Genomic DNA, 18,883 nt, shown 5'->3' with positions numbered 1-18,883 from the left:
TATTACCAAATCATATTGTTTCTCAGGAGATTACCATCAGCACTCATAAAAGCTGCAGAAGGAAAATAGGACGACGAGGAGGCATCAATCTCCCGCGGATATAAGACTCAGGCTGCAAATTAAATACGCGAAACTCTTAATACATTTCAACGAGTGACTTGTTAGGGGCAGATTTATTTAAAAACACTCTCCCCACATTTTTTTTCCATTGCAATTTGAACCTAAGCGTGGGCGTCATCCCCTAATTTAAGCCAAGAGCAAAGTGATCTTGGAGGAGAGCCACCTCTTTAAGCTGCTTATGTGCTGTGTTTGGTTGTGACCCCAGGGGAGTCCCCAACCCTGTGCAGAGAATGACTCACGGGTCTCCCTGGCTCCTCACATCTGACTCTGAAAATTGACCAGCCTGTCAGGATGCCCAGGTGTGTGGCGAGTTCTCCCTTCTCAGAAAGAGCAGAGTCCCTTGGCCACACACAGTAGATCATTTATACGAGGCCCAGGGATTCCCCTGGGTAACTGACACTAGTTCGAAGCATGCCCTTTAAAGTTATATCCGTAGGTTTTTACCCCAGTTCTGCCATCCATTGCTTTGGGAAAATCAATGAACTTTGAGGAGCCTCAGTGTTCTGCCCTGCCAAATGGAAGTACCAGTTCCTTCCTGATGCACCTGCTGTGAGGACTACGAGGGGCATCTCTGTGTGTGTAAAATGCTAACGCATTCATTATCCTTCATCTGCCGCTGCTGCTGCCTTAGGTAAATGTTGACGGGAGATCTCAGCCCAGCAGAGTGCAGGGAGCTGCTGGGGCAGAGGCAGACACTGGCATTCTGGTTCTACCCTTTGCTCTTGGGCCACACCTGCACTCTGCAGAGCTTGGCAGAAGGAAGACAAGTTCTGGCTGAACAAGACAGGCCCGGCTTCAATGGGGACAAGTGAAGTATTGAATCCCAGGGAGGAGGTGTCCCTTGAGTGTCGCTAAACTTCAGCAGACAGACCCAAATCCCAGTTTCAGAACTCTCTCCTGAAGTTCCTCTGCCCCCAACATCTTCAGTCCTCCGACTGGGACCTCTCTGCTCTTCCCAATGCCCACAATCACCTGAGGAATAAGGGTAGAGACAACTGAAGAGATCTGACCATTCAGATGAGAGGAGCGGAGAATCCAAGGGAAGAATTTGCATTGTGTCTAATGTGGTCCAGTCCCGGCTGCCAAGCTCGGGGCTGCATGGAAACACCTGTGGAAATAAATGGGCCTTGGAAACCAGGTGGGCGTGGTATTTGCTGCACCCCGAGCTGGTCTTGAGGGGCCAGCCTCCCATCCCTTAAAGCCTGGTGCGCCCCCAGCTCTCCATCCTCAGACCTGTCCTTGCTTGTCGAGGCTGCTGTGTTTGATGTTTCCAGGGCCCTGACCTGACCTGACCTGCTTTCCTCCACTGCTGCCCCTGGCCAAGGCCTCGTCCACTGCCACCTTTTCTGTCACCAGGCTGGCAGGCTCGCCAGGGGTCAACTTTTCCAGAAAATTTTCCTGCACGTGGAGTGTCTGACCCACTCTCTGTCCTGTCGTGGGTCCTTCGGGTCCTGTCTTTGCGCCTGATTCAGGGCCGGCCCTCAGCAAAAGTGGGGCATGATGAGATGAACCTTCTGAGCTGAACCTTGATTTCCAAACCAGGGAAACATCACTTCCTTTATTACGTGGGTCCTGCATCCTCCATGGCCGCTCACAGTACAGGGTCCCAGGAAGTGGGTGCGTGAAGAGATGCCTGAAGGAACCCGTGTGTGGACTGACCCGTGCACATATGTTGGGGAATGAATGGATGGTTCTTAAGGCAGAACCCGAGCCTCGGCGACAGAGAGGACAGGCCCACCCGGCGGTGCCTGTGCAGCCTGAATTCTCGCCGTATTCGGCTGATTGTCACCCCTTTATCTCTCAGGGTGGAAGCTTCGACGTGGCAGATAGAATGTTCCACAGCGTGAAGAACGCGTGGGAGTCGGCCTCCAGGGAGAACATGAGTGACGTCAGGGAGCTGGTCCCAGAGTTCTTCTACCTGCCCGACTTCCTGACCAACTGCAACGCCGTGGAGTTCGGTGAGTGCAGCCTGGGCGAGGCGGCGGGGGGTCTGGGCAGCGCCGGGCTCTTTCCTGCAGCTCGTGGGTTGTGACATCAGGATCTTTGCCGGATGACTAAACGCACAGGCCCTCACCAGACCAGTACAGTCGTTGTGAGTCCTCCACTGGGTAGGAGCTGAGGAAGGACACATCCCCAGGCTGCAGGACCACGGAGCTACCGTTCCACCCATGACCCTATCCCCAGGGGTCCCCAGGCCTCAGTCTGCAGTGAACTGGCAGCCAGGGGGTAGGAGTCCTTGCTGATAGCTAGGCTGGCACTGCCGTGCTGGATACCCGGGCAAGCCGCAGCCCCTCTCTGGCCCCATTTTCCTCCAGGTCCCACAAACGGGTTAAGTGGGATCCCATGAGCAGGACCCAGAGATGCTGCATCTCCCAGCACAGATTGCTGGGGTGTCCGCGGGCACTTGTCTGGGCATCCTTGGTGGCTCCTCCTCTTTCCTGCCTCCAGGACCCACCCCAGAGTGAGCCATGCCTTCCTACCTGCTGCTTTAGAGGAGGTCCGCTGGGGACTGCACCTTGGGGGCCTTGACGACACATATCAGGGCAACTTGTGGAGAAGGGGTGTGGTCAGAGCCCCCGCAGGGCTCGGCCCCCCCTACCCGGAGGTGGGGTACGAATCCCCCACCCCGAGGAAGGCACTCACAAACCAACACTAGCGCACGCCTGGTGCCCTGGAGCTCCCCTTCCTCAGGGCACCCCTTCGTCCTCCAAACGGCACATGTGGGCCTGCACCTCGAGCCAGACCAGGTGTGGGCCCAGGGGAGCACCGTTGAGGAGATGTAGCCCCCGCCTCAGGCCCTCGCCTCTTGTGTGGTGGTTTGCAGACAGATGCCAGCGGGGCATTTAAAGCATGCCCGGGCCCAGGAGTCTGAGCCGTGGAACTTGGTGGCCTTGGCAGTGTTCAGATTCTCAGATGTTTCACATGCATCAGGGATATGAAAACCTGAAAATATAAAGGGCAGTTCCCAGCAGATGTGATGAGGCCCATGAAAGGAGTAAGTTGGGGGAGCTGGTGGAAGCTGAATGGAGGGGCTGCCAACTGGCCTGGGGCGAGGGGAGCGCTGGAGGGAGGTGGAGGCGGGCTCTCTGCAGAAGGGGAGGGGCCTAGCTGCATGCCAAGGACCGAGGTATCCCCAGGGAATTCAGGAAAGCAAGTGGCTATTAAGCACTTACTGTATGCAGGCACTTTTTAGGCACTGGGGTTTAATTGGGTGTCCTGAGGCGGATTGCCCTGAAGGTGTTTATACTCTGTGGGCACAGGGATAGAACATACAGACAAATCAGTGAAGTACTGTCTGATTAGATAGGTCCTATAAGGAAAGAAAGTAGGAAAATGGTTCGAGGTGACTCAGAGGCCCTGTGTCACTCTGGTCCTCAGGAAGGACCCACCTGAGGAGGTGGCAGGTGAGCTGAGACTGCGTGGTGAGAAGGGCCAGGCCAGCCCTGCGGGCCGGGGAGGGAGAAGTGCTTTCACTCCAGTTGCACCGGGAGGGCTCTGGGGGGTTTCAGCAAGACTACGGCTAACTTTTATTGAGCAACCATCATAGACCTGGAACTAGTGTAGGCACCTTATGTGTATTTTCTCTTTTAACCCTTATACTAGCCCTGCAAGGCTGCAGGTAGGAAAGGTGACTCCCAAAGAGGCTAAGCAACTTGCTCAAGGTTGTGCAGCTCATAGAAGGGAGAAAGACTCAGGCTGGGAGCCAGACTCCTCTTCTTAATGTCTGGAGGAGCTCCCTCTGAAAACCTGCTGTCTTCACTTTAAAAATGGAGAGTAAAGGCATAAATCATAGAGCTGAATGAAGATTCAGTAAGACGTTGTGTGCCCAGCACCTACCTAGCACAGCGCCCTGGCATGGAGTGAGGTGCTCAGCATCCCCGGTAGTTGTCATGGTTACTGTTATCATTTCCTTATTGTTTGGGCACCATGTACAAGCCCCCAGATGAAGACACATAGAGTAGAGGGGAGGAAGATGTACAGACAATGATGACACTGTAGTCATTTTATGCGACTTGTGAATCAAGCACGGACACTGCCTGGGAAGCAAGGAGGGCCTTGTGGAGGGTGGAAGGGTTAGTGCCCAAATAGGAATATTCCAGGCGGATCCGGTGGGCTCACTTCTAACAGAGGAGGCAGGAAGCAGTATGGCCTTGGCAGGAACTGGCGAACGTGGACAGCACAGTCTTTATACCCCCTGGTTCCTAGTCCAGTGTGGGTTCCCATTTATCCCAAACGCTGCCCTTTCTCACCCCATTCAGGCCGTATGCAGGACGGGACAGCGCTGGGGGACGTGCAGCTCCCTCCCTGGGCTGATGGGGACCCTCGGAAGTTCATCAGCCTGCACAGACAGGTGAGCTGAGTGGGGTCATGGCTGCGTCCCGGTGTCCTGAATGAGGACCTCAGTATGCCCTCAGTGTCCACAGACGCTTTCTGTCCAAGCCGAGGGCTACTGATGGGCACTTCTAAGGCCCTTATATCTGGGGAGCGTTGGGTTGGCAGGAAAAGGCTTGGGTTCTGGGCTCTTTTAAGAGCTCCGTTAGGCTTTCTTGTATCGCTTTGTTGTGGGACTCGCAGGGGGAAGCAAATCCATATTCTTGTTGGATGGAGGGCAAGTCAGTGTCTTTATTCACCCCTACAGTCAAGGCCATACTGCCCAGTATAGATCAGAGAGGGGCTGGAGGCCCAAGGAGCTGGCCGTGGCCAAAGGGTTTTCCAAGACTAGGGAGGACTTGGCTGATAAGCCCCAGGATCTGGCTACCTTTACCCAGAGAGGCTGATTGGGTAGAGGCCAGATGCCATTTGGGGATACATACCCTGGATCAGATACCTGGGTTAGCATAAACACACGAAAATGTGTTCAACATTATTAGTAACCAGGGAAACATACATTAAAACCATGAGATGCTACTACACACTCACAAGAATGGCTAACATTTAAAAGACTGGTAAAATCAAGAGTCAGCAAGGCTGTGGAGTGGCCAGAATTCATCCTGCACTGCTGGTGGGGAAAAAAAAATTAGTACAACCACTTTGGAAAATAGCTTGGTCGTTTCTTAGAAAGTTGAAGATGCATTTGCCGTATCGCCCAGGAGTTCCACTTGTAGGTACGCACCCAAGAGAAATAAAAATATGTCCACAGAAAAAAAGTGTGTACATAAATATTTATCACTGCTATTTATACCAGTCAAAAACCAAAAACACCCCCACATGACTGTCAACTTGTAAATGGATGAACAAATGATACAGCCACACAATGATACTCCATTGCTATTACTTCACAATAAAAAGAAACAAATTTTGGATACACGAAGCAACATGGATGAATCTCAAAGGCATTGTCCTAAGCAAAAGAAGCCAAAACACAAAGCTACGCACTATGGGATTCTATTTTGTGACATGTTGGAAAAGATAAACTATGGGGACAGAAAGCAGATCAGGGGTTACTAAAGTCTGGAGTAGGAGGTAAGCAGAAAGGAGTGTAAGAGAACTTTTTGAATGGATGTAAATATTCTGTGTCTTGATTATGGTGATGACTGACACGACCACATGCGTTTTTCAGGACACATTAAACTATATGTTTAGGGCAAATTCTATTATACATAAACTGTACCTAAAAAAAAAGTGGGACAGGCCTGACTAGTAATAATGAAGCTGTGTGCTTTCCTCTGTCTGTCGTTGGCGAGGAGAAAGTTCTCCTGGGGTTTAGCCCTGCCGCTGGAAATTCGGTGACAGCAGGCATCACACCTCCTAAGGCTTTATGCAGGTGTAGGCTTCTCAAAGCCATTTTGGCCACGTGCCTCAGAAAATTAACCTGACGGAGGTGACCTGAGTTTCCCAAGCCCAGGTGTAATTCTGCACGTCCCCCCAGAAGATCAATAAGGGGAACCCAGACAATTCCAAATGATCGTCTGTGGGTTCTGGAGACTAAGGTTTGGAGTTGGGCTCTGCTCAGCAGAAACGGGTGAACTGGGACATCCCAACACTGGTCCACATTTCCTCTGGTTCAGAGTTATTTTATGAACTGGATGGGCTGGTCAGACCCATTTTGCCACTAGCTGGAGGCAGAAATTAGGTGGTCCTTCAATGGACGGTGTTTCTGCCCGCTTAGTGCGTATCCAGCCCAGGGAGGCATCACTCATTTCTCCTGTGCGGAGCTGCATCCTGAACCACATACCCACTCCTGATCGGGGCAGAGGGCCCATGAGTCTGTGGGAGGCCTGCGTTTTCATGCTTTCATGCTTGGGTTTTTGTTCCAGGCTTTGGAAAGTGACTTTGTTAGTGCCAACCTCCACCACTGGATAGACCTCATTTTTGGCTACAAGCAGCAGGGGTCAGCCGCAGTGGAGGCTGTTAACAGCTTCCACCCCTACTTCTACGGTGACAGAATGGACCTCAGCAGCATCAGTGACCCCCTGATCAGGAACACCATCCTGGGGTTTGTCAGCAACTTTGGGCAGGTGCCCAAGCAGGTACGGCATGCTATGTCCTTTGTCTTGCTTTCTCAAACGAGTGTGTGCAGGGTGAGCTGGGATGGGAGAGAGAGCGAGGAGCAGAGAGGCCTGGAGAACCAAAATGGTCCACATCATCTCCCTATGCCTTCAGTATCAGGGCTTATCCCTCCATCACCGTCTGATGTTGATGGAGGTGAAGACATCGTTAGTGACAGTGATGAAGGATAACATCATTATCATTATCTGTGACATGTGTGATAGACACTATGGTAAATCCACAGAATTTAATTCTTTATATATGGGTCTACCCTCTAGGGTTGTTGGAAAGATCCAATGAGTTAAGACATCAAGTGCTTGAAATATGATAAGCACCCAAGAAATGTTAATTATGCATGTGATGACCTTACTGAATTCTCTCATAAGCTCTGGGTATAGGAGTTTTTCTTCTACAGATCAGAAAACTAAGGCTCTGAGGGTCTAAATAATAACTTGCCTATAGTTGCACCACTGGCAGGCGGCAGCGGTAGAGCTCCCACCCCATCTGGCTGGCTCCAAAGCCTACACCATATTGGCACCAGCGTGAGAGCATCCAAGTCCTGCCGGTGCCCCTGGTGAAATGCAGGGGCCTTATGCCAGCCTTTTGCTCCGCTGGCTCCGTTTCCGTCCACGTAGTCACATGGCAATGTGAGACTGTCCATTCATGTCCCCGTCCTGATGACGGTATACAAGAGAGTTAGGCGCTTATCTAACTGATCCCTGCCCTGTTGATTCTCAGACTTCCGTTCGGAGTAGAGATGTTTTATCCCTGAGCACAGCCATCTGGGTGCAGTAGCGTGGCCCCACCCAGGAGGCACGCTAGGAAATGAGTGCATAGACCCAGCCAACTCCTGGACCATCCTGGGGAGTGGCTCTCTCCACGTGTAACCACGTGTAACGAGGCTTGGGTGGGCTCACCTAATAATATCTCTTCTGCCTGGTCTTACGTGACGTGCTCACGTTTGCTCAGCTTCTAGGTAGGGGAATGTGGAAGGGCCTGAGGGTGACTTGGAGAACAAACCACACATCCAAATAGGGGTTTGGCCAAGGAAGTCTTTGTAGAAAGGAGAGAATTTCAGGGAAGAAGCTTGGGTAGCAAAATGGTTTCATTTCTTTAATTTTTAAAAGAATTAATAATACAGATGAAACAGATGATTCAAAGTAGCAGCTTAAACCATCCAACTGTGTCCTGTATTATAGACTCAGTCCTTCCCCTTAAGCAAAAATATTTTCGCATCGATGGGATCATGGGGTGCACACAAGGTTAGATTCTGATATTACTTAACAAAATATCATAGGAGCTTGTAAAAAATATTTCTAAAAAATCATCAGGATTAGAATTCCCCAAGCAGTCCCAGCCTGAAGACCAGACTAAAACACTTCTGGACCAGGCACCGTCCCCTCAAGGGGCCGCGCCTGCGAACGCCGCCACAGGGACCCAGCCTCGGTGCTTTCATTCTTCTGCTGTGCAAGGGAGAACATTCTTTACTTAATGCTCATTTAAAAATCATCGTTCTGATTGCTGTTTGTACCGCTCACCCGCCCAGCTTTACCAGATCTAGGGCTGTAACCGAACCAAGGCTGCTCTGAGCCTCCCGGGCTGCTGGCTGAGCCCAGCCGAGGCCAGCTCCCCACACCCGACTCCCCCATCATGGCGCCCAGCGCGTGTTTCCATCTGGGAGCAGAGGAATGTGCCCATGGCTGGAGAGAGCAGCCCGGTCAGGGAGGGGAGGGTGGAGGGCTGGGGCCGGCCCCAGCCGCGCTCTCTGGCCCAGCAGTAAGGATGCTGCCAGGCAGCCAGCCTTGCAGCTCATGCTTTGTCTGCTTGTGTGAAAAGTTTGGCATTCGGGGTGATTTGACAGTAGAGATCTAAGAAAAATGAAACTGAGAAAGGCGGCTAATGAGGCTTGTCTGTGCTCTTTGGAATACTTGAATGGATGCTCTTGAAGAATCGTGTGTTGATGCTCGGATGACGTGCCTGCAGAGAGTCTGTAAGAAGGAAAACAATGTGAGAAATAGCTCAAGCAAACAAGGAGACACGTGGTCTAGGGAGGAAAGAGGGCCATTCTGACCCTGTGCTGTGACAGGCAGCTCTCCCGGGAACAGGACTCCTCAGCGAGCTCATCCTTTTCTTGAGCAGCTTGGAGAAGAAGACAGAGCTGGCAACCAGGAGGGCTCTCTACCAGCCCTGCACTGTGACCCCGAGAATGTAGCTGCCCCTCTGAGCCCCAGGCCCCTCACCTGCATCCTCTAAAGGCTGAACCAGATGGTTCTGTTTATACTCATCTCGCTCAGGGGCAACCCCAGCCCTGGCAGCGCCCAGAGCAGAGGTGCAGCTGCGACTTCCCCAGGGATGACAACTCCTCTGTCCTTCTGTCCCTAACAACCTGTGTGGGGTGTATCTGTCCCCTTGCCTCTCCAGCTCTTTACTAAACCCCACCCGGCCAGGACCGCTGCCGGGAAGCCTTCCCCTGCAAAGGATGTCTCCACGCCTGCGAGTCTGCCTGGCCACCCACTGCCCTTTTTCTACTGCCTGCAGTCACTGAGGCCCTCCCAGGTCACAGTCAAAGGTGAGTACCTGGCCCTGCTTTGTTCAGTGTCCTGTCCCGGAGTTGTTTCTTCAGTAACTGGCATTCCTCTGGAGGTCCAGGGGCACAGACCTGGGCAGGAGGTTGGGGTCTGACTCTGCATGGCTGTGTCTCCAGTCACAGCAGAAATCTGAGGAGGCCTGTGATCTGGGAGTGTCCGGGGCCACCTCTGTTACACCCTGACTTCTGAAGACCCATCCATCTGTCTCTCTGAGACACACACTCTTCTCTGTCTTTCATGTACACACACATACATGAACACACGTGTTCACACGCGCGCACACACACACCCCTCCTCACCTCCAAAGCCAGGTGAGGAAGCTTCCAGGTTTTGTAAAGGAGGGTGACATCTCCCATTCCTCTTCACCTGCAGTCACTGTCTCTCTTGAGCACCCGGGGTGGGGGGCTGGCGAGCACTAGCTAAAAGCATGCGCCCCAAGGCAGACGACCTGCCTGTGAGTCTCAGCCCTGCCTCCTAGAGGAGCTGTGTGTGTGTGTGAAGTCTAAAGTCCGTGTCACCTGGGGTGTGCACTGCTTTGGGGAAGTCTCATTATGTGGAATAACTTTCTGGTCCCAAGGAGTATAAGGTCAGGTTTTTCAGGGTTTTTCCTTTTGAAGTCCAAGCACAGTGTCCTTGACACCCCAGCCCTGCTAGATGCGGTGCCTGGGAGGGGCAGGAAGGGCCGAGCCGCACCCTCTCCCCGACAGCATCCCCTCAGCCCTGAAGACCTGCATGGCCACACACTTCACGTGTGCGCTAGGGCGGGGAGGGACCAGAGCCAGGGGCCCCGGCTGGGGCTGGGAAATAACGCAGCCCCCAGAGGAAGGCCCCTGACGAGGAGTCGCCCCTGCCCGGGCAGGCGCGTTTCCAGGGCTGCGTTGCCAGCGCGTGGCCCGGCGAAAGCGGGCGTGGCTCTTTGACGTGTAAGCTCCGCTTTACTGACTGGGGGGCAGATATGTACCTCTTCTCTCTAGGCTCGGAATCCCCCAAAGGGGCCATCGGCCACATCGTCCCCACAGAGAAGGCCATCCTGGCCGTGGAGACAAACAAGCTGCTGCTGCCTCCTCACTGGAGCAGGACCTTCAGCTGGGGCTTCGACGACTTCAGCTGCTGCCTGGGGAGCTACGGCTCGGACAAGGTGAGTGGTGCCGGGCGCAGGGTGGCCCCGGGGGCCTCGGCCTCCTCCTGGTTGGGGCAGAGGTGTTCAGGGGACCGGCAAGCCCAAGTCAGGCCCACACCCCACTTCCTCCTCGTGGCTGGACCCCTAGCCTGGGACTGAGAGGGTTTGGGCAGCTGTGCCAAGGGCCCTCGTGGACCAAGCTTCCCCCTACGTTACCGGAAATTGAACTTGTAAGTTAGTGGTGCACACTGTCACCTCCACAGTGGTCTCAGTGGCTGGCTGGTCACGTGGCTACATGGAGCCCGCCCGGACTGTCACTCAGTGTGGGTGGGAAGTCCTGGGGGCTTCTCCAGCCCTGGTCGTGGTACAGACTCAGAGGACACATCCTGAGCTTTCAGCTGGCCACCAGACCAAGCCATCCGATTTTTCATCCTGCAACCCTGCGTTCGGCCATCCTGTTAATTCTACCTGCTGGCTGTGTCCCCCAACCCCTGCCTCCTTTCCTACCCTCGCTGTCTCCCACCCTATCACGTGGCATGACTTCCTGCCCACCCAGCTCCCTCGCCCTCCTAGGCTTCCCCCACTTCCTTCATGAGGCAGCCAGTGAAATGGGTCCCAGATGTCACCTCCTCCTGAAAGCTCCCCCCGGCTTCCAGAGGAGGTGACATCTGACCTCCCTGGGCTGAGTCACTGGCCTGTGTTCACTATACTCACAGGGTGTTTTTGCTGTGTCCCCACCGCCTCCTGCTGGCTTATTTCTCCCCCACTCTTTGGATGATGTCAGCTCCTTGGGGACAGGCCTAGATGGCCTGGATTTTGTCACCAGGGCCAGGCTCTTGAACAAGTAACAGTTCCCTCAGTTCCCACAGCACACAGGCCAGCCAGTAGCAGCGTCCAGACCTGCCTGCATCCTCTGTCACCCTGTCCCAGCTCCCTGCCCTGTGCCGGCCCTGGCACGGGCGCTTATCCCACTCACGTCCTGCAGATCCTGATGACGTTCGAAAACTTGGCCGTCTGGGGCCGCTGTCTGTGTGCCGTGTGCCCCTGCCCCACGATGATTGTCACCTCCGGGACCAGTGCCGTGGTGTGTGTGTGGGAGCTCAGCATGGCCAAAGGCCGCCCCACAGGCCTGCACCTCAAGCAGGTACGGGGCCTCGGGCAGGTGGGGTGGCTCGGGCAGGTGCAATGGCCTGGGCAGGTGGGGTGCCCTGGCATGTTCCAACTCCCTGACCACCGAAAGCCCCGCCTCCTCCCGGAGCAGAGAACACGGTGGGGCACTGAGGGCGGCAGGCAGCTCTGCATCATTCGAGGGCACCGTTCCCATGCCCTTGGGTGGACCTGACAAGCACACAGAGCCAGTGCGTCCATGGAGACCCACACCTCAGTGAGAGATGCTCACACATCAGGGGCAGTGAAATCGGGGTTTTGTTTGTTTGTTTTGCACTAGGGGACGTGTTTGAGCATTTGTCATGGGCACTTTTATGTAAATGGCCTCATTTTACTTCCTCAGCAGCCCTGTAAAGTAGGTCCCGTTATCGTCCCTCCTTTACTGGTGAAGAATCCAGTGCAAGGCTTTGTCCAGGCTCAGAGCCAGAAAAATGAAAGACTGTCTCAGAACAGGGGTGGCTGTGGCAGCAGCAGAGCGAGTGGAAGCCGGGGGCAGGGGACTCGCTCTGGCCCTACCTCACAAAGCACCGCCACGCAGGACAGTGAACAGAGTGGCACTGCTGCGTGCTTAAGACTGTCCCTTCCTTGTAATCTTGGAAAGCAGGCACTGTTATTCCCGCATTCAGATGAGGAAACTGAGCCTCAGAAAGGTCAGGTTTGCATTTTTAATCTAAGTTTGTCTAGCGCTCAACTTCATGCTTTCCCCTGCGTACACTTGAACTTGCCGGAGAATACCACTAGGGGACACGCCCAGCTCCACAATGCAGTTCGCTTTTATCTCTGGTCTTTAATTATCCGTATGGCCCCCAAATAACAAAACAAAGAACCAAACAGACAGAAAACATTAATCACACAAGGCCCACCACTGACAGGGTCTCCTAAACTGGGCACGTCTCACTGGAACTGACTCTGGGTTTCTCTAGTTGCTTTCTCAGTCCCTCAGGTCTCCTCAGAGCCTGCCCTTGTCCTCAGTGCCACCCCTAGCTCACGTGTGGTCTCCGGCGGGCGCTCTGTAAACGTGAGGTGAGGGAATAAAAGGGTCAGTGCCCAGGTTGCTGGTTAATCCTGCAGAAGCGGTGGCACCTGCTGAGAGGTGCTGTGCCAGTCAAGGGTCAAGGGCAGGCTGTCTTCAGCGGAACTCAGAGGAAGTCCTCCCCAGCCAGCCTGGAGTTCCTGGCTTTATCACGCCTTCACATTCCTGAGCTAAGCGAAGAGGCTGTGCACTGCCATTACCAGTGTGGAGCGCCCCCCTCTCCCAGGCATCACTCCGGGGACAGGGGAGATCCAGCCCAACCCCGAAGCTGCCTTGGGGCGCCAGGGAAATGATCCCCTCCCCACCACTGCTCCAAGGTCCTGTTTAGCGGTGAAGATGCACCATAAAAGCCCAGTATTGACAACATAAGACGTAATTTATCCTCCTCTCCTAGTTCTAAATCAAGAGGAAAAGTATGTGGAATCCCGCATGCTCTTACTTCCTAAGCAAAATAAAACACTTCGTCAGTTACCTACAGAGGCTGACATGGCCTTGGGGAGCCCCCACACCAGCAGCTGCTCAGAGAGGGGTGTCTGTCCTGTAGACAGAGAAGTTACCATTAAATAGCTTCATTAACAGGTTTTTTTTAAGTGTTTTATTTCTAAAGATGTTACAACATTGAAGATGAATTTCAAATTCATTTCAAAGTTGAACAATTCTCTATAATCCCTATAAACGTTTTCAGTGTTGCATACTACCCTCCCCAGATTTTCATATTTACACCATTCTGATCATTGTGTAGATATGTTGATTCTGTTTGCATCCCACCTGTCAAGTTGTTTCTGCTTTTCTACAGTCTCTGTAATTTATATTTCAATTGTTCCATATTATTTCACCTCCATAAAATTACATTTCAGTTGTTTTATGTCAATGCACCACAGTTTAATAAACCATTTCTTCTAAAACTAGACAATTATATTGCTTCCAAGCTTTAACCATTTTAAATCGTGCTGCGGAAAACATCTCGTAAAGATTGCTGCTTGCTTTTGATTAATTGTTTCCTTAAAATACATTTCAAGAAAATTCTATGGTTTTCCAATGGCACCACAATTAATTAGGAGTACCGATTTCACCACAGTATATCCAGAATGGGGAGTTTTTTTCCAGATTTTTTAAAAATTTATTTTTTGCTACTTTAGTTAGATGTGATACACTGAAATTATTTCAGTTGGCCATGAAGAGAGGTATTATCCTGAGAAAACAGAAGAGCCAATGGAGAACATTGAAAATTACATTCCTCGTTCATTTTTTTCCCAGGCCTTTCCAGATCGGGGGTGATGTCCCCGCCTCCCGGGCTGGTGGGTGGGGGGTGTCTGTGCGTGCGGGCTGCTGCCCTCACTCTCCAGAGCCTCCCCTGTGAAAGCAGCAGCCCGGCTCCGGGAATGGACAGCACACATAGACCCTGGGCTCACAGCTTCTCCTGGAATCCCCAGTCCTTACGCTTGGGTCACCCGGCCAGCACTCTTTGGAGCTGTCCTGTCCCCTGTAATCAGAACGTAGCCATCAGACTTAGTTTGTTCTGGGAAGACCACCAGAACGCTCCTGCCAAATCCTCTGCTTCCCTCTGTTCATTTAAACAGTCTCCGCTTACCTAAGAAGACCGCAGCCTTCTTCCGTGGGTCACACCTAGAGCCTTGCCAGCACCATCTGGTTGGTGCCATGTGCAGGCCCATGGCACACACATGGGAATCTGAGGCAGAACTTTTAATTGCTGTGACCAGGCCAAGTGACAGCTTTGAAAAATGATGCTCAGCCTCGTTGACCCAAATGAGTGAGTGATGACTGTCCTGAGAGAGCAAGTTTCCCACTAGGTAAGCCAGGGCAGTCACGCTTCAGAACGCCACCTCTGCAGTGCTCGGGCTGATTCCAGAGGACACGTGTGTGCGTGCAAGCTCGCAGACCAGGCTTAGCCGGCAGCTTCTGGGACGGTTGTGATGGAAACCCCGCCGTTGCCAGCAGCAGTGGGCCTGGGAGTATCAGTGTGCCTGGCAGGCCTCCCCAGGCCCTCAGGAACATGTCCCCGGGGAGCAAGGCCTCTGGCCGGATCTCGACCTATAGCCATCTATATGCCAAACCGGACCCTGCACAGGCCAAACTGAGGACCAAAACCATGGCCCTGAGTCACCACCACACCCCCCGCCCCACTGTCCAGCCTCATGGCCAGACTGGATGTGAACCCAGATCCTTTGGACTTAAAAGAGTCACACAACTTTTTAACTATGACCTGACCTCCCTGCCTTGTTTCTAGTTTAGTTTCCAGGGGCACGTATGCTTCTGAGGCTCCCTTAATGTGATGCTCAAACTTGAGCGTGCGTGAAAATTCCCTGGGCGGCTTGTGAAAACCCAGGTTGTGGCCCCCAGCCCCAGAGTTTCTGACTCAGTAGGTCTGGGTGGGGCCCAAGAATTTAAATGGCTGGCAAGTTCCCAGATGATGCTTGTGCTGCTGGTTGGAAAACTGCACGTTGCAAATCTGTGCTGTTGCCGATTAATAGGGATTTGTGCTGCTTCATGAGGCCAGACAAACTTAGGAGAGTACAGAGCACAAGGATGCTCTCCCCAGCTGAGCCTCAACCCTAGAAAGGAGTGTTGCTGAGAGGCCAGGCGTGGACCCATGACTGTGCACACACGTGGACACACACACAAACACACCACAGGCTTTGGAATGACTGAATCACCCTGAATCTCTGTTTCCTCATCTGGAGCCCAACAGTAAAAGAGAGTGTGGAATATCTCCCCAGGGAGCTGGATTAAGGGTCCCTCTCGTAACCTGTGCTTCCGTGTCTGTCCCTAGGCCCTGTATGGACACACCCAGGCTGTCACATGCCTGGCAGCATCAGTCGCCTTCAACCTCCTGGTGAGTGGCTCCCAAGACTGCACCTGCACCCTGTGGGACCTGGACCACCTCACGCACGTAGCCCGCCTGCCCACCCACAGGGAGGGCGTGTCTGCCGTTGCCATCAGCGACGTCTCGGTGAGGCCCCTCTTTCTCAACGTCTGTGTCCGCAGCACGTCGTGAGCCCTGCAGGGTGGGGTGGCGGACAGCGGCCACTACTCTATTTGGCCCCAAATGACAAGGACTTGAAGAGCAAGCACTCTGGACATAAACATGTCAGGAGATGCAGTGGGGAAGTTCGTCCCCAGAAATTCCCTCCGGAGGGACGTGGCCCAACTTTATGAGCCACGTGCAGTCATTCAAAGCCCGGTTCCTTGCCCTCCACCCAGTCATCTAAAGCTGTTTCCTGGGGACAGGGCTGGTCAGCCAGGGGCAGATCAGTATGCTGCTGGGGGGAGGAGTGTGGGAGGGGCCTGAGGGGCGAGCCTGTCGGTTTGCACTGGGATAAGTAATATCCTCACACGTGACCGCAATATGAAAAGAACCAGAAATGTGAACACGCAGCAGACCTAGGAATCAGCTGGGAAGAAGAAGGTGTCTTTTGAGGTCTCAGAGTACCTTGGTCAGTCCTCAGAAAGTGGCCGGTTGAGGGTGTACAAGTCGTTGTACAAACCGCATGTCTGAGCAGATGGCCAGTGACCCCAGCCTGAAGTGAGGCCAGCTCTCACCTCTGCAGGGCACCATCGTCTCCTGTGCTGGAGCCCACTTGTCCCTGTGGAACGTCAACGGACAGCCCCTGGCCAGCATTACCACGGCCTGGGGCCCAGAAGGAGCCATCACCTGCTGCTGCGTGGTGGAGGGGCCAGCGTGGGACACGAGCCATGTCATCATCACTGGGAGTCAAGACGGCATGGTGCGGGTAGGTGTGCCTTGTGCAGAATGAGGGCAGGGTACAAGAAATGGGTTCTGTTCTGCACTTCCTCTAAGGGTCACATCTGCAGGCTGCATTTGAGACCATTCCAGACCAGGTCCCCACAGCAAGTGAGGGCAAAGGCAAAGCTCTCCCCAGGCAAAGCGTAAATAAATAAAATTGTATAATATGTAATATATAAAATTTTATACACAGGTATACAATGAAATAAACATTTACTGTCACAGAGTGTGAAAGCTGAATGAGCAAATGCGTAAGAACATAGCCCAGTACTGAAAAGAGATATTTGGGCCATTCATCCATCCATCCACTGATCCATTCACTCCTTCAACTGTTTATCTGTCTACCTACTTATCCATCCATCCATCGTTTCATTATTCCATCCATCTATCCTTTCATCTACCTATCCATTCATCCTTTGATCCAACTATTTATCTCTCTACTTGTTTGTCCCTCCAACCATCCATCCATCCATCCATCCACCGATCCAACTATTTATCTCTCTACCTACTCATCTGTCCATCCATTCTTCCATTCATCCATCCATCCTTTCATCCTTCTGTCCATCCGTCCATCCATCCACCTATTTGTCCCTCCAGCTATCCATCTGTCCATGTATGTGATTCGTGCTGTGACTGGGATAATCAAAGAGTGCCATGGATCCTCTGAGAAGGGCCATGGAGAGAGAGACCATCCAGGCTCCAAGACAGGGAAAGAAAAACATTGAGGTGGGAGGAATAACATGGGAAGAACAAAATTCAGGTAGTTTTTCTGCGACTGACAGGAAGGATGAAGGAATGAATAAGATAAGGAGTAATAAGAGGCTTACTCAAGAAACTGTCACTTGAATTCCACAGATTCTAAAGGAAAAGTCAATTGAATGCCACTTGAATTCTATAGCATTTGTGAAAGCTCACTGTGCGCCGACACGGCTGAAACATAGCCTTGTCCTCCAGGAACCTCGATGCTCAAATGTCAGAACAATCATGGAGAAGATGTTTCAGGAAGCAGAACGAATAGCATGGTGGGAGGCCAGGGGGAGCACGGATTTCTTTCCAGCAGAGAGACAGCAAAGGAGGTAGCATTTCAGCAGAGCCCAGAGGATGAGGGGAAGTCAGCGCATATGGGGAAGGCATGGCAGACTAAGGGGCCAGTGTGCGCGGACAGGAGAGATGAGAGCCCCCGAGAAGTCCCCTTACAGGGCCCCATCCATGGGCCCAGAGGGGCCCTGGGTCTCTGCAGAGAGTAGAGTATCCTGGGTTGGCCAAAACTTGAGGAGGTGCTGGAGGTCCGGGCTAGGTGGCTCATGGTCCGCACAACGGGCTGGTCAGGGGAGCCTGGGCTGATAAGCAGCAGGTGCATTTCTTCCACAGTGCCACCCAGAGCATGTGCAGGAGTCTTCGTGCGCTCAGCCCTCATCCATTCAGCAGGGTGGCAGCTCCCAGATGGCCCAGCTCCGGGCTAGACCTGGTGTGGCGCTCACAGAAGCATTTAGATGGAGCTGGCCACTGTGCCATGGGGACAGAAGGTCCAGGCTCCACAAGTGAGAGGCCACCTGTGGTCAGCCTGAGGGCGCTCGCAGCAGGCCTGGGGCCCAGGGGCCAGACACAGAGGACGGGGAGGCCTCCGGGGATGGTGACAGAGGGACAAGAGGGCACTCGCTAAGTAAAGCGATAATAAACTGACTTCTGAGTCCCGTCCCTGCAGGTGAGGGGTTGAGGGGAGATGTCCTGTGGACACGGAGGTGGGGAGTGAGCTCACCCAGTCTGCATTTGTGCCCTGCCGAACCTCCACGCAGGGAAACCGAAGCCTAAGTAAACTTTCTCCTGAGAATATGTCAACCTCAGAAGTGAGAAAGGGGCATGCCCCTCTTCCCTCAGTGTCCCCCAGCTGTGACAGAATGGATGCGCCCCGCCTGAGCCTTCAGACAGGTTCATTTCCCCAGCCCATGGCGTGTTCTCTTTTCTGGACAGATTTGGAAGACGGAGGACGTGAAGATGTCTGTTCCCGGGCAGGCAGCGACCGAGGAACCCTGGGCTCTGCCTCCAAGCCCGAGAGGTAACTGCCCTGCTGGGGATACCCTTGCCTAGCTCGGCCCTCCATCCCCTCTTCTGTCCTCAGCACAAGGGCTGCAGCTCCCCCCAGGCCTACAGAGCCCTGGGAGGCCGTCGAGTGTCTTGGGATGTTGCCAGGTCTAGGGGCCACAGAACCACAACAGCCCACCTGTGTATTCAAAGGAACTCACAACTCTGCCTTGGAGAGCAGGGGCCAAACTCCCTCCCCTCCCTGGCCCGGCCCAGAGGAGAGCTCGCTTGTGAAGCAGCCAGGTGGCACTCCGGCTTGAGAGCACACCGTGTCAGTCTTGGGCTCAACCGCCCACTTCTGAAGCCACCGAGGTCTCATGAGCTGAAGGCGTCAGCTCAGCTCGTGGTCCATAAGTCGATGTCTGAGCAGGAACGCTGGCTGCGTGGGGGACGGAAGGAAGGAGGGAGGGGTAGATAAACAAAGAGGGCCTCGGAGCCATTCCGCCGGTTCTGAAAGTGCCAGTGGGTTCCCGGGTTCCTGCTCAGGATCAACGGTGGTGGTGAGCTTGTGTTCACTG

At 53.4% G+C, this 18,883-nt stretch overlaps 1 protein-coding gene across 1 annotated transcript in view; it reads left to right on the top strand.

The window, feature by feature from the left end:
• WDFY4 (WDFY family member 4) overlaps positions 1-18,883 on the top strand; it is a 269,557-nt gene that overhangs the window by 247,197 nt on the left and 3,477 nt on the right. Inside the window, exons 52-60 of the mRNA XM_072971154.1 lie at positions 1,925-2,078; positions 4,380-4,471; positions 6,378-6,590; positions 9,031-9,178; positions 10,172-10,335; positions 11,303-11,461; positions 15,309-15,488; positions 16,087-16,269; positions 18,255-18,339. Of these exons, the coding sequence (XP_072827255.1) occupies positions 1,925-2,078; positions 4,380-4,471; positions 6,378-6,590; positions 9,031-9,178; positions 10,172-10,335; positions 11,303-11,461; positions 15,309-15,488; positions 16,087-16,269; positions 18,255-18,339 (1,378 nt within the window). The remainder of the gene's footprint in view (positions 1-1,924; positions 2,079-4,379; positions 4,472-6,377; positions 6,591-9,030; positions 9,179-10,171; positions 10,336-11,302; positions 11,462-15,308; positions 15,489-16,086; positions 16,270-18,254; positions 18,340-18,883) is intronic.

Source organism: Vicugna pacos, chromosome 11 (assembly GCF_048564905.1).
Source record: "Vicugna pacos chromosome 11, VicPac4, whole genome shotgun sequence".
Taxonomy (NCBI): Eukaryota; Metazoa; Chordata; class Mammalia; order Artiodactyla; family Camelidae; genus Vicugna; species Vicugna pacos.
This window is presented reverse-complemented; position numbering and strand designations above follow the sequence as displayed.